The 12,106-nt window shown below is 45.4% G+C and overlaps 1 protein-coding gene across 1 annotated transcript; it reads right to left on the bottom strand.

Annotated features, from left to right (window-relative positions):
• Nucleotides 1-2,320: 2,320 nt before the first annotated feature.
• Nucleotides 2,321-4,942, bottom strand: LOC125527544 (apoptosis-enhancing nuclease-like). The gene is made up of 3 exons (XM_048692058.1): nucleotides 4,861-4,942; nucleotides 4,162-4,285; nucleotides 2,321-3,467 (listed from the first exon to the last, which is right to left on the bottom strand). The coding sequence occupies exons 1-3, from the start codon at nucleotides 4,940-4,942 to the stop codon at nucleotides 2,465-2,467; spliced, it is 1,209 nt and encodes a 402-aa protein (XP_048548015.1). The 3' UTR covers nucleotides 2,321-2,464.
• Between the last annotated feature and the right edge of the window lie 7,164 nt (nucleotides 4,943-12,106).

Genomic DNA, 12,106 nt, shown 5'->3' with positions numbered 1-12,106 from the left:
TCCTTCCTGTCGGCTCCCGAGTGGCGCGGGGAAGGCAGCGCCTTGGATTGCTGGTGGTGGCGCGGTCAGGATCTGGCCGGAGCTCAGCTCAGGAAATCGCAAAGGGAGCGCCTTGGTGGGTGCGTGCGTTCGCTGGAGGCGCAGCGCGCTGGCTCCTCCCGTGCGTGCCCCTGGTCGCAGCGGCTTGGCTGGCTGCCGGAGTGGTTTGGCCAACCCACGCCTGTGGTGCCGGCGGGTCTTGGCAGCGCCAGGGAGGGTGGCTTGGAGCTGGTGACGTTTGTCTTTCGACCGTGCAGGAGCTGGAGGTTGGCCGGTGTGCTTTCGGCTGTGTGATGGGTCGGTGTTCCGCGACGGTTTTGGCCATGATGGCAAGGCGCTGCTGCAACGGTGGTGTAACCCTGACAGATTATCCCAATCCTTGGATAGGGGTGGGAGGTGTGCGACTGTTGGATGAAAATCTTGCTCGCGTCTTCGGCCGGAGCTGGCGGCGACGGCGCCTGTGGGTGTCGTTTCCCTCCTTAGAGACGTCGCTGAGGTGTGTCGGCATCTCCCCTTCTTGATCGGGGTGTGGTCTCCGGGCGAAAGCCTTGGTCCATTGTAGGACTGGCGATGGCGACGGTGTGACGTCGTTACTCTGTTGAGAGCATCGTAGGAGAAGACTTGGCTAGCTGATTCTGTCTGGTGGTTCTCCAGTGCTTGCCGCTGGTTCGATTTGATCTTCATGGGCGCTATGTACGCAGCTGCCGGTGAATTGAAGACGATGGCTTTCTCGAGGCCGACCGAGTCTTGCTACCCACTCGTCGTCTCCTCTTAGGCACTCAATGGTGGTAGTGCGTTGGCAAGGAAAATCTGGTTGGAGTTGTTGTTCTTCGAGGTGACCGGTGTTTGTGGTGACGCGGCTAGATGATTGGTTTAGGGCAGGCCCTTTTGCTTGTGTTTGTAATTGTCGTGGTGGCTAATCTGTTGATTAGCTTCGGTGTGGAGTTGTGCTACACTTGTTGTTCGCAGCAAGATGTAGTTTCTTATACTTGATTTCTGCCTTCTATAAAAATATGGTACGCCTAGGCGTACTCTCAAAAAAAAAATTCAGCATGTCTACTCTCTCTCTCTTCTCTCTCCCAAATAACTCCATCCCTTTTATGGAGTACACTTCACGGCAATATTCCGTGTCGTGTTAACTTAACTAATAGACATGTGAAAGTCTCGCCTAAGTCACAAAACATTTGTTGTTTCTATGTGACAGAGCAAAAGAAGTCTGGAGAAGACTAGGGATGGACGATATTATCGACAGAGTTTGTAAAATAGACTATGCGGGTGAGGCAATCTTGGAATATTTACTTTCATTACCAGATCAGGAACTATGTATTATGGGCACTCGTAATGTGCGTGACATGATTGCCATATCAGCCTGGTACTTGTGGTGGGAAAGGCGCAAATTGGTACACAATGAGACTACTCAGAATGCACAACAGATATCCATGGGGATACGCGCTCTCGCTGCCAATTTTTTTAATGCCTCCTCGCCGAAGGCTTCCATGAAAAGAGGAGGATGTTCTAACCCTCCGACGGGATTTGTTAAACTTAACGTTGATGCTTCTTTTGACCTAGACCTTCTCAGAGGTACGATCGGGGCTGTCTTAAGAGATGATAAAGGTAGGTTCATCGGTGGGGGAAATGGTAAGATTGACTGGTGTGCAGATGTGTTGATAGCTGAAGCTTTGGTGTTAAAATTTGGCCTATCGCTTGCGTAAAGGACGGCTTGTAATCGCATAATTATTAACTCGGATAATATGGAGGTGATCGAGACCATGAACGAAGGAGGACGATCGTCGGGGGCAGCAGCTGCAATTTTTTATGACTGTTTTCACTTAGCTTGCGATTTTTCTATTTCTAGATTTGAGCATTGTAATAGAGAGGCAAATAAAGTTGCTTATGAACTTGCCAAGTTGGCTAGATTTTCATTCATTTCTGATTGGTTTAAGGAACCACATAATGTAATTGTACCAATCCTCATAAACGATGTAATGATTATTTTTAATGAATAAAGCTCGAACTTTCTTTCAAAAAAAAACTCCATCCCTTTTATTCAACTTTTTCTAACTTAAATCATTTATATCATTTAAACGAATATTTTGATTCCATATATATATATATATATATATATATATATATTTAAAATCATGGCGCAAAGACCTTTAGAACAAGACTAAATATTGGATATATTTCAACTATTTTGAATTTTTTTATTTAGTGAAATCTGTTATTGGAACGAGTGAAATATGTTACTGAAACGAGTGAAATCAATTTTTAAAATTAGTGAATCAATTTTTTAAATGAGTGAAATCTATTATTGGAATTCCCCTTTGATCAGTAAGTAAAGCCCGAAGAATCGAATTCGGCAGGGCAGCCTCGCAGTGGCCGTGGCTCATGCTTGGACATGCAGATGCAAGTGCAGTCGTCGAGGCTAGTCGTCGAGGCACCAGCAGTGATAGTCCGGCTTGGACATGCTGAGGAGCTCCTCCGGCGACATGCGCTCCAGCTCCCGCTGCCTCCGCGCCGGGAATGCCACCGCCGCGCACGCATCGTCTTCGCCCCCGTTCTTCGGCGGGCCGTGCCTCATCGAGCTCATTCTCTTGTACAGCCGCATGGCCGCCACGCAGTCCTCGTAGGGGTGCTGGTGGCCCGTCTGGATGTCGTAGCCGAGGCAGCTCTGTGTGAGGAACCGGAGCGAGTTGCTCATCAGCCTGCCGCTCGTCTTCATCAGCGGCGGATATTCCGCCGTGTCCCGCTTCAGGTACGCCGGGTAGTCCATGCCCAGCGCGTCGAGATCGTGCTCCAGGCCGTGGCCGACGAGGAGCCTGGCCGCGCCGCGGGAGGACCTGACCTTCCACGGCTGCTCGCCGTTGAGGAGGATGGCTTCCACCTGCCGCTGCATCATCTTCACCGTCGGCGCGTCCCGCAGGTACTCAGGGCGGATCCCCGTGGTCTCGTACCGGTAGTGCGTCACCGGGAGGAGCGGCCTCACAAAGTTCTCGAAGACGATGGCCTCATTCTCGTCGATGACGCAGACGCGCCCGCAAACGTCCAGCGTCCCGTCGCTGCCGCCGCCCACCATCTTGCAGCCCAGCGCCACCACACCACCGACGGGCACTCTTGGCATGGACCTCGAGGGAACCGGGGCGCGGGAGTGGTGACAGGTTGGGCTGTGGGCGCGGAGGGAGCCGGAGCTAGGGAAGACGGCGAGGCAGAGCGAGCAGCCCTTGGCAGCGAAGGCCGTGGCGCAGGCGGGCTTTGGGGGCAGGGAGGCGCCGAAGCCGAGGTGGTCGCGGAGGGCGTCGAGCGAGCGGCAGTGCTTCCCGCAGACGCCGCAGCGCGGCTCGTGCGGCGAGTGGTGCGACGCGCGCATGTGCTCCACCAGGTGCTCCATCCTGTTGAACTGGCGGTAGCACGCCGCGCACTTGTTCCGGCTGCATGCACCCAACGAACTGAATCATCCATCGTCACTACTAGTAAAACATAGAGCAAAAACAAAATGTGCAAAAACTAAAATTTGGTGGCATGATGTCACAAAACTTTCGAACCTACTGCAGCCTATACAGTAGAGTTATTCAACTGCATGCAAAATGTGTAATGAGAAGACAAATGAAACGGAGCAGGTGGCCAGTGAGTGCACCTGTGGGCATCTGAAGAGCTAGCCATGATCACTCAGTCACCTTTCCTAAGCAAATAAGCAGTGCAGGATGCAGCAAATAGAGGTTGAGATTGGTTGGGTGGATCGTAAGAATCTGTGCACACGGACGGACGGCTATTTATCTGCCTGCAAAACCCATGGCATTCGATTCTTGATGGCGACTTGCCTTCTTCACCAGTGCTTATTACTACAGAGGCGACAAGATGTACTCATCTTTCTTGGAGCATCAAGAACATAGACACCAGCCCCCGCAAAAAAAAAAAAAGAACATAGACACCAGAACGCCCTCATGATACACCAGCTGCTGTATGTAGAAAGGAAAAGAGAGGGGAGAGAGATCAGATACCCTGGTCAACAGATCCGGTTTGAACCAAAAGGCAAGAACAAACTGATGGAAAGATTATCCTATCATTGGCTTTGCTTTAGCGATGGAGGAGAGGCGGAGAGCCGCAGAGGGCCATGGATCCAACCATGGATATCCTAGGAACATACCTTCTGGAGCTAGCTTTGCTTTTGGGGACGTTGTCATCTCGTTCTCGGCGGGGATCAAAGGACGGTCCTGGCCCGGCGCATCTGGTTTGCTATCTTCAGTGACTACAAATCGACGTCGAATAGATTCACAAAACTGAAGGTTCATGGTGAGCGCAACCGCGGCATGTTGGACGGATCTTGTTCAAGCTGAGTTTGGCATGTCATGAGGCCAAAAATAACATATGTTTTCTTCAGTGGACAAAAAATGTGTTTTCTGTTGTAACAACGAGTCTAATGAAGCAAATTCGGTGTTGTAGGTGTTGATTTTTCTTTTGGTAAACATGGTCAAACTATCACAAGTTTGACTGAAGATGCAGTTAAAACTTCAATTAATTTATAATGAAGCAAGTATATGCATAGCTATGTATTCCTGGTGGTTTTGACGATTGTACCTTGAGCTCCTTTACTGTGATTGGGGCAGTACTGGGAGTACTTTCGAGTACTTACCCCTTCGAATTTTATTAGCCGTCCGATCTGGTGGGGGATTAAAAATGAATTAACCTAATTATTTTAATCAGAGAAGGGCATAATGGTCCAGGGTAAAGTATTCTGTTTTCAACCGATCACGTCCACGACGTCTAGATCCAGTCCTCGTTCTCGTCCTCTTCCTTCTGTCCGACGAGCCCGGCGAGAGGTACCAACAACGTCGTCGGCGTCGTCCTCGTCCCCTTCACTGTAAACGACGTGTCCGGCGGCAGGAAGAAGATTAAGGAGCGACATCTGCGGCGGCAGTGTCGGCGGCGACAGTGGCGACACTATAGGAACTTGCCCCCGCCGATCACATCGCTTCCGGGCTTGCATACTAAGGTATGAATCGCCCGAATCTCAACTCCTCCCCGTTGGAAGTGACTCTTGGCAGGAACTCCAACTTCCTCGTAGATGGATCTATACTCTGCGGTTGGCCCTACGGTTAGGCCGCCGGGAGATATCAATGCTTGTTCTGAAAGTAGGCTTGTTTTTCTTGATGCAGCAGGAGATATCAATGCCTATGGGAGATATCGCCATAAACTTACTTTGTTTCGTAGCCTGCACTTCCTACTTAGATTAGTTTAGTCATCGTCGATTTAGGTTTCCCTAGTGCATGCAATTCAATTTAGAATTTTCCATCATCCATGGTCACTTCACTAGTTTATGGGGGACCCGGTTTATGGGCGTTTATGATCGCTTGCCATAACATGTACAGGGAGCAAAGTTTAAAATTCCAAGCAAGATTTCGTACTGGGTTTTGCATGCATTTATGTTTGTCCTTTCAGATTTTTATTCGTCTGAATTGTGATGCAGGAAGACATGGCGGATGTAAGTCATGAGTCAATGATGGAGCACTATCATATTGCCAACAAGATGTTTAATAGTGAGGATGAAGGTTATAGATTCTATAACAAATATGGTCTTGAGAAAGGTTTTAGTGTCCGGAGAAGTTATGTCGAGTGGGATGAATCCAACTGCCATATAATTTTAAGGAAATTTGTGTGTAGTCGTGAAGGGGTTCGTGAAGAGAAGCACATGAAGAGGAAGATGGAATATAGAAAGAGGAGGCCACGGAGTATAACTCGTACATAGAAAGAAGAGGCCACGGAGTATAACTCGTGTAGGGTGTAAAGCTAAATTGGTGATTGCAAGACAGGAGGAAACAGGTCAGTGGTTTGTCAAGGATTTCATCAATGAACACAACCATCCTCTAGCCCCACGGAATATGTCGTGTCTTTTGCGTTCACACAGAAGAATTAGCTATGAGCAGAAAGCGGACATTGCAGACATGGAAAAATCTGGAATCAAAAAACACCATATTATGGATATTATGTGCATGCAATATGGTGGATATGATGAGGTTGGATGCATTATGAGGGACATTTACAATTTCGGCCATGCTAACAAGCAGGAAACAATTTCTTCCAGGGATGCTCAAATGATGATCAATCACATGGTGGCGAGGCAAGAGCAAGATTCAGATTTTTTTTCTTCAGGTACTTGGTTGATGAACCTGGCCATCTGAAGGGACTGTTCTGGTGTGATAGTCAATCCCGACTTGACTACGAGGCTTTCGGAGACGTTATTGTTTTTTATAGCACATATAGAACCAATAAGTACAATCTGCCATTTGTTCCGTTTGTCGGGTTGAATCACCACCGCAGCACTGTTATTTTTGCATGTGGTATCATTTCACATGAAACAAGCCAGGCATACGAGTGGATGTTACGGACCTTTTCTGATGCTATGGGACAGAAGCATCCTATATCTGTGATCGCGGGGGGGGACCTGGCAATGCAGAGAGCAATCAGGGTGGTGTGGCCTGACTCAAACCATAGGCTCTGTATATGGCACATTCAGCAGAACATTGTACGCCATCTGCATGATGATGCGGTAAAGGAGGAATTCAGATATTTCATATATGATACATCTTCCATTGAAGAGCATGAGAGAAAATGGCTACACTTCTTACAACGGAATAAAGTAACAAGTGAGGACTCCTGGCTCCATCAGATGTATAAGATGAGAAAACTGTGGTGTGCTCCATATCTTGAGGGTCGTTGTTTCCTAGGATTGAGCAGCAATCAGCGGAGTGAGAGTTTAAACTCGGTGCTACATACGCATCTTGAGGCTAAAATGATGTTGTTTCAAATGCTAGAGCACTATGAGCGTTGCCTTGCGTCGCGACGCTTGAACGAGGCTCTCCAAGACGTCGAGGCCTTGTAGTCCGTTCCATTCACAGAGGAAAATGGTTCAGTTCTTGCGAAACACGCCGCGAAAGTTTTCACTCCTGCTGTGTTTAAGTTGGTCTTATAGAGCATAGATGATGTCAAAAAATGTGAGATCAGAGAGGTACTTGATGCAGCAGAGGTTACCACATACGTTGTATCTAAGAAGGAAAGAATGGATAAAAAGATCAAAGTGCGCACGGAGTTGAAGGAAGGTCTGCTTCGCAGTATCAGCTGTTCTTGCCGCAAATTGGAATGCGCAGGCACACCATGTTCCCACATATTTTACATATTGGGAATTTTACAAGAAGAAACACTGCCCAGGTGTTGTGTTCCCACTAGGTGGACAATGGGTGCAAAATGTGCATTCGCACCGACCAGAAAGAGCGAGATGTATGCATACTCTGCAGCCCTACAAAGGTACTGTGAGCTAAGGAATTTTAGTCACGCAGCATGTTTCAAGGCATGCCACTCTGGTGAGACGTTTCAGCATCTAAAAAGGGTTTTGTAAGGACAAGATGTTTTCAAGGGATCAACAAGTAAACAAGCTGATAGCAAGGGATCAACTAATGCTCAGGGTAACAGCATTAGGTTTGGCCCGCTGATGCCACAATCAGCTAACCTTGATGGTGAAGGTTTCAAAAAGGTTCTGGATCCCGTGCATGTGCCAGGCCGAGGTGCTCCGAAGAAAAGGATGATACGTCTCCAACGTATCTATAATTTTTGATTGCTCCATGCTATTATATTATCTATTTTGGATGTTAATGGGCTTATTTTTACACTTTTATATTATTTTTGGAACTAACCTATTAACCAGAGGCCCAGCCCAAATTGTTGTTTTTTGCCTATTTCAGTGTTTCGCAGAAAAGGAATATCAAACGGAGTCCAAACGGAATGAAATCTTCGGGAGCTTGATTTTTGGAACAAACATGATCCAGAGGACTTGGAGTGGACGTCAAGCAATCGACGAGGAGGCCACGAGGCAGGGGGATGCCTACCCCCTGGGCGCGCCCTCCACCCTCGTGGGCCCCTCGTTTCTCCACTGACCTACTTCTTCCTCCTATATATATATATTCATATACCCTGCAAACATCCAGGAGCACCACAAAACCCTATTTCCACCACCGCAACCTTCTGTACCCAAGAGATCCCATCTTGGGGCCTTTTCTGGAACTCCGCCGGAGGGGGCATTGATCACGGAGGGTCTCTATATCAAATCCATGGCCCCTCCGATGATGTGTGAGTAGTTTACCTCAGACCTTCGGGTCCATAGCTAGTAGCTAGATGGCTTCTTCTCTCTCTTTGGATCTCAATACAAAGTTCTCCTCGATTCTCTTGGAGATATATTTCATGTAACTCTTCTTTTTGCGGTGTGTTTGTCGAGATCCGATGAATTGTGGGTTTATAATCAAGTTTATCTATGAACAATATTTGAATCTTCTCTGAATTCTTTTATGTATGATTGGTTTATCTTTGCAAGTCTCTTCGAATTATCAGTTTGCTGCCATTCTCGATCTCCTTGCTCAAAGCACCTCTCGCAAAACTGCTTTGGGGGATTGTTCCTTGGTATGTGACTCCTCCAATGGTCCAATTAGTTTTTGTTCTAGTGCTTTATTCATTGCATATTTTTGCTTCTTAGGTGACCCTGTTCTTGAGCTTGCATGTCAAATTTATATGGTCAAAAGTAGTTTTGATGCATGATATTGCCTCTAGGAACTTGTAGGAGTAGTTGTTATCAATATTGTTGAGTTTGGTTCACTTTTATTTTGAAATTACTAAAATTTCAGAAATTTTTCAGAGAAAGAAATATGTTTAGGAAAATGTACTAAGGTGGTCCTTCAAGGAAGTAAGGACCCAGGCTCGCAATGCGCGATGCCAACGAAGAACCACTGAGGGAAGCTCAAGTGCGGGCTTGTGAATGGCCTTCAGAGGACTTTATGGATCGAGCAGGAATCAAGGAAGAATTTAACGCATATGTGCGTAATGCTGATCTTGAGAGCTTCGAGGCAGACAAATGCCGCCAGTACCACTATCTCACTAATTCCTTTCTGATGAGGTTTGAATTTTCATCATCACGCAATTCTCAAACTTTCATGTTCTCTATGAAAATTCTTATACTATGGACTTAGAGGATTTTAACACTGCTTGTAAACTTCCACAATGGGGTAGTCCTAATGAACCTCGCAAATATGAATTTAGAGATTTTCTTGCTAGTATAACTGGTGTGGAATCAAGAGACATAACACAAGCTACCATAGGAAGCATTTCATTTTCCTGCTATACATTATTTTGCTCTCTTCATAGGTAGGTGCATAAATGGTAAGGATGAAGCATGTCACATGGGTGTCCCTGGCCTCAGTGTTCTCAGGAGTGTTGTATTAGAAGATAGACATTATAATTTGGGAGCCATTGTTGCACGTAGGTTGCATAATAATAGATTTAGTGGAGATTTCTTCGGTGGAATTTATGCAACCCTTCTAGCTAATTTTCTTGGTATACCCATACGTGGGTATGATATTGAGTTGCCTCCTGTTTATTTGGATTATGAGGCCATGGTTCGTCATCAGTTTGTTGAGTGGAACGATCAGTTCCTCCAGTACCGACTAATCTTTGACAGATGACGCACCTATCACGTCGTTCTTCCTGCTCCTACTTTCTTTGACTTTCAGGAAAAAGGGAGATATGTTATAACCAGGGAGGAGGCGGACGAGTATAAGAGGAGGACAGAGACAGCCTGTCTCCAAGCGGCAGCTCATGAGGCAATAGCTGTTGCATCTCAGTATGACCCCGACTATAACTTTGGATATCCTCCAGGCCAGCTGTGGCCATAGACCAACTTAGGCCAAAAGCCTAAGCTTGGGGAGTACGTATTTCTCACCGACATTACATTCATGTTCATACACTCATTGCTAGTTGTCGGTCTCATACTTCTTCATTGAATCATCCATGCTAATTTATTTCCCCTTTTTATGCTTTCTTCTTGTGTGTTTAATAAACCTTAAGAAAAACAAAAAAAAGTTGTAGCTTTTAATTAGTTTACTTTCCATGCTTGTAGTAGTAATTAAAAAGAAAACCCAAAAATATTTCTCGTTCTTATTTTGCTTGTTGCGAGCTTTCCCGTGTAAATAGTTTTATTTCTTTTCTTTCCTTTGGGGGTCGATAGGAGAAGACTATAATAAAAATGTTAAAGTGGCTCTTATATGCATTATCGTTGATCTGACAAAGAGCCCATATTACCTTGTCTTCTCTCTTGAATTGAATGCTTGCAGATTCCAGCTTAGTCCAATGCACGTGCACTATTATTATTATCCATAATATTCGGTCGTGCAAGTGAAAGGCAATAATGATGATTATATGATGAACTTATTGAGATGAGAAAAGCTGGTATGAACTCGACCTCTCTTGTTTTTGTAAATATGATTAGTTCATCATTTCTGATTCAGCCTATTATGAATAAACATGTTTGCAATGTCAATTAGAGATTATAGTTGCTTATGCCATGCTTAATCAGCTAGGAGCTTATAATGGTTTACCTTGCGTGCCAGCATGCTATTAAAATGGTTGTGATGTGGTATGATAGGGTGGTATCCTCTTTTGAACGATTCGAGTGGCTTGACTTGGCACATGTTCATTCATGTAGTTGAAACAAAATCAACATAGCCTCTACGATATTTATGCTCATGGTGCATTAAATCCTACTCATGCTTGCATTCGGTGTTGATTAATTTTAATGCATGTTCATGACTGTTGTCGCTCTCTAGCTGGTCGCTTCCCAGTCTTTTTATACCCTTCACTTGTACTAAGCCGGCATACTGCTTGTGCATCCAACTCCATAAACCCCAAAGCTATTCCATATGAGTCCACCATACCTACCTATATACAGTATCTACCTGCCGTTCCAAGTAAATTTGTATGTGCCAAACTCTAAAACTTCAAATAAACATTCTGTTTTGTATGCTCGAATAGCTCATGTATCAACTAGGGTTGTATGTATCTTCCATGTTAGGCGGGTTATTCTCAATAGGAGTGGACTCCGCTCCTCACTCACGAGAAAATGGATGGTCACCGAGATGCCCAGTCCCATGGTTTATGCAAATCAAATCAAAATAACTGCAAACAAAACTCCTCCGGGACTGTTGTTAGTTGGAGGCACTCGTTGTTTCGAGCAAGCCATGGGTTGATGCTTGTTGGTGGAGGGGGAGTATAAACTTTACCATTCTGTTTGGGAACCGCCTATAATGTGTGTAGCATGGAAGATATCGCCATCTCTTGGTTGTTATGTTGACAATGAAAGTATACCGCTCAAAACATTATTCATATCTATTTCAAAACCGAGCTCTGGCACCTCTACAAATCCCTGCTTCCCTCTGCGAAGGGCCTATCTATTTACTTTTATGCTGAGTCATCATCCTCTTATTAAAAAGCACCAGTTAGAGAGCACCGCTGTCATTTGCATTCATTACTGTTAGTTTACATTGAGTATGACTTGACTTGATCTCTTTTACCATGAATTACAATGTCTAGTTAGTGCTTGATCTTTAAAAGTGCTCTGCATTTATGTTTTGCGGTCTCATAAAGGGCTAGCGAGATACCATCTTGTTATATCATATCATGATTGTTTTGAGAAAGTGTTTTCATCCGAGATTTATTATTATTGCTCACTAGTTGATTGTGCCATTGATATGAGTAAACATGAGACCTAAATATTATTGTGAATATGGTTAATTAATAATCTTTGCTGAAAACTTGAATGTTGGCTTTACATATTTACAACAAGAAGAGCAAACAGAGTTTGTAAAAGTTTTTCTTTATCACTTTCAGTTTAACAACTGAATTGCTTGAGGACAAGCAACGGTTTAAGCTTGGGGGAGTTGATATGTCTCCGTCGTATCTACTTTTCCAAACACTTTTGCCCTTGTTTTGGACTCTAACTTGCATGATTTGAATGGAACTAACCGGGACTGACGCTTTTTTCAGCAGAATTGCCATGGTGTTATTTTTGTGCAGAAATAAAAGTTCTCGGAATGCCCTGAAAATCAACGGAGCATTATTTTGGAATATATAATGAATATTGGAAGGAAGATCCACGTTATGGGGTGCCCCACCTATCCACGAGGGTGGGGGCGCCTGCCCCCCTGGGCGCGCCCCCCTGCCTCGTGGGCCCCCTGACACTCCACCGACCTCAACC

This window comes from Triticum urartu, unplaced genomic scaffold (genome assembly GCF_003073215.2).
Source record: "Triticum urartu cultivar G1812 unplaced genomic scaffold, Tu2.1 TuUngrouped_contig_4242, whole genome shotgun sequence".
Taxonomy (NCBI): domain Eukaryota; kingdom Viridiplantae; phylum Streptophyta; class Magnoliopsida; order Poales; family Poaceae; genus Triticum; species Triticum urartu.
This window is presented reverse-complemented; position numbering and strand designations above follow the sequence as displayed.

Excerpts from the sequence above, each read along its gene's own strand:
- LOC125527544 (XM_048692058.1), bottom strand. The coding sequence starts at position 4,942 with ATGTCGCTCCTTAATCTTCTTCCTGCCGCCGGACACGTCGTTTACAGT. Across the intron at positions 4,286-4,860 it reads CGACGCCGACGACGTTGTTG|TCACTGAAGATAGCAAACCA; the intron begins GTACCTCTCGCC and ends GTCGATTTGTAG. Across the intron at positions 3,468-4,161 it reads ATGTTCCTAGGATATCCATG|CCGGAACAAGTGCGCGGCGT; the intron begins GTTGGATCCATG and ends GGGTGCATGCAG.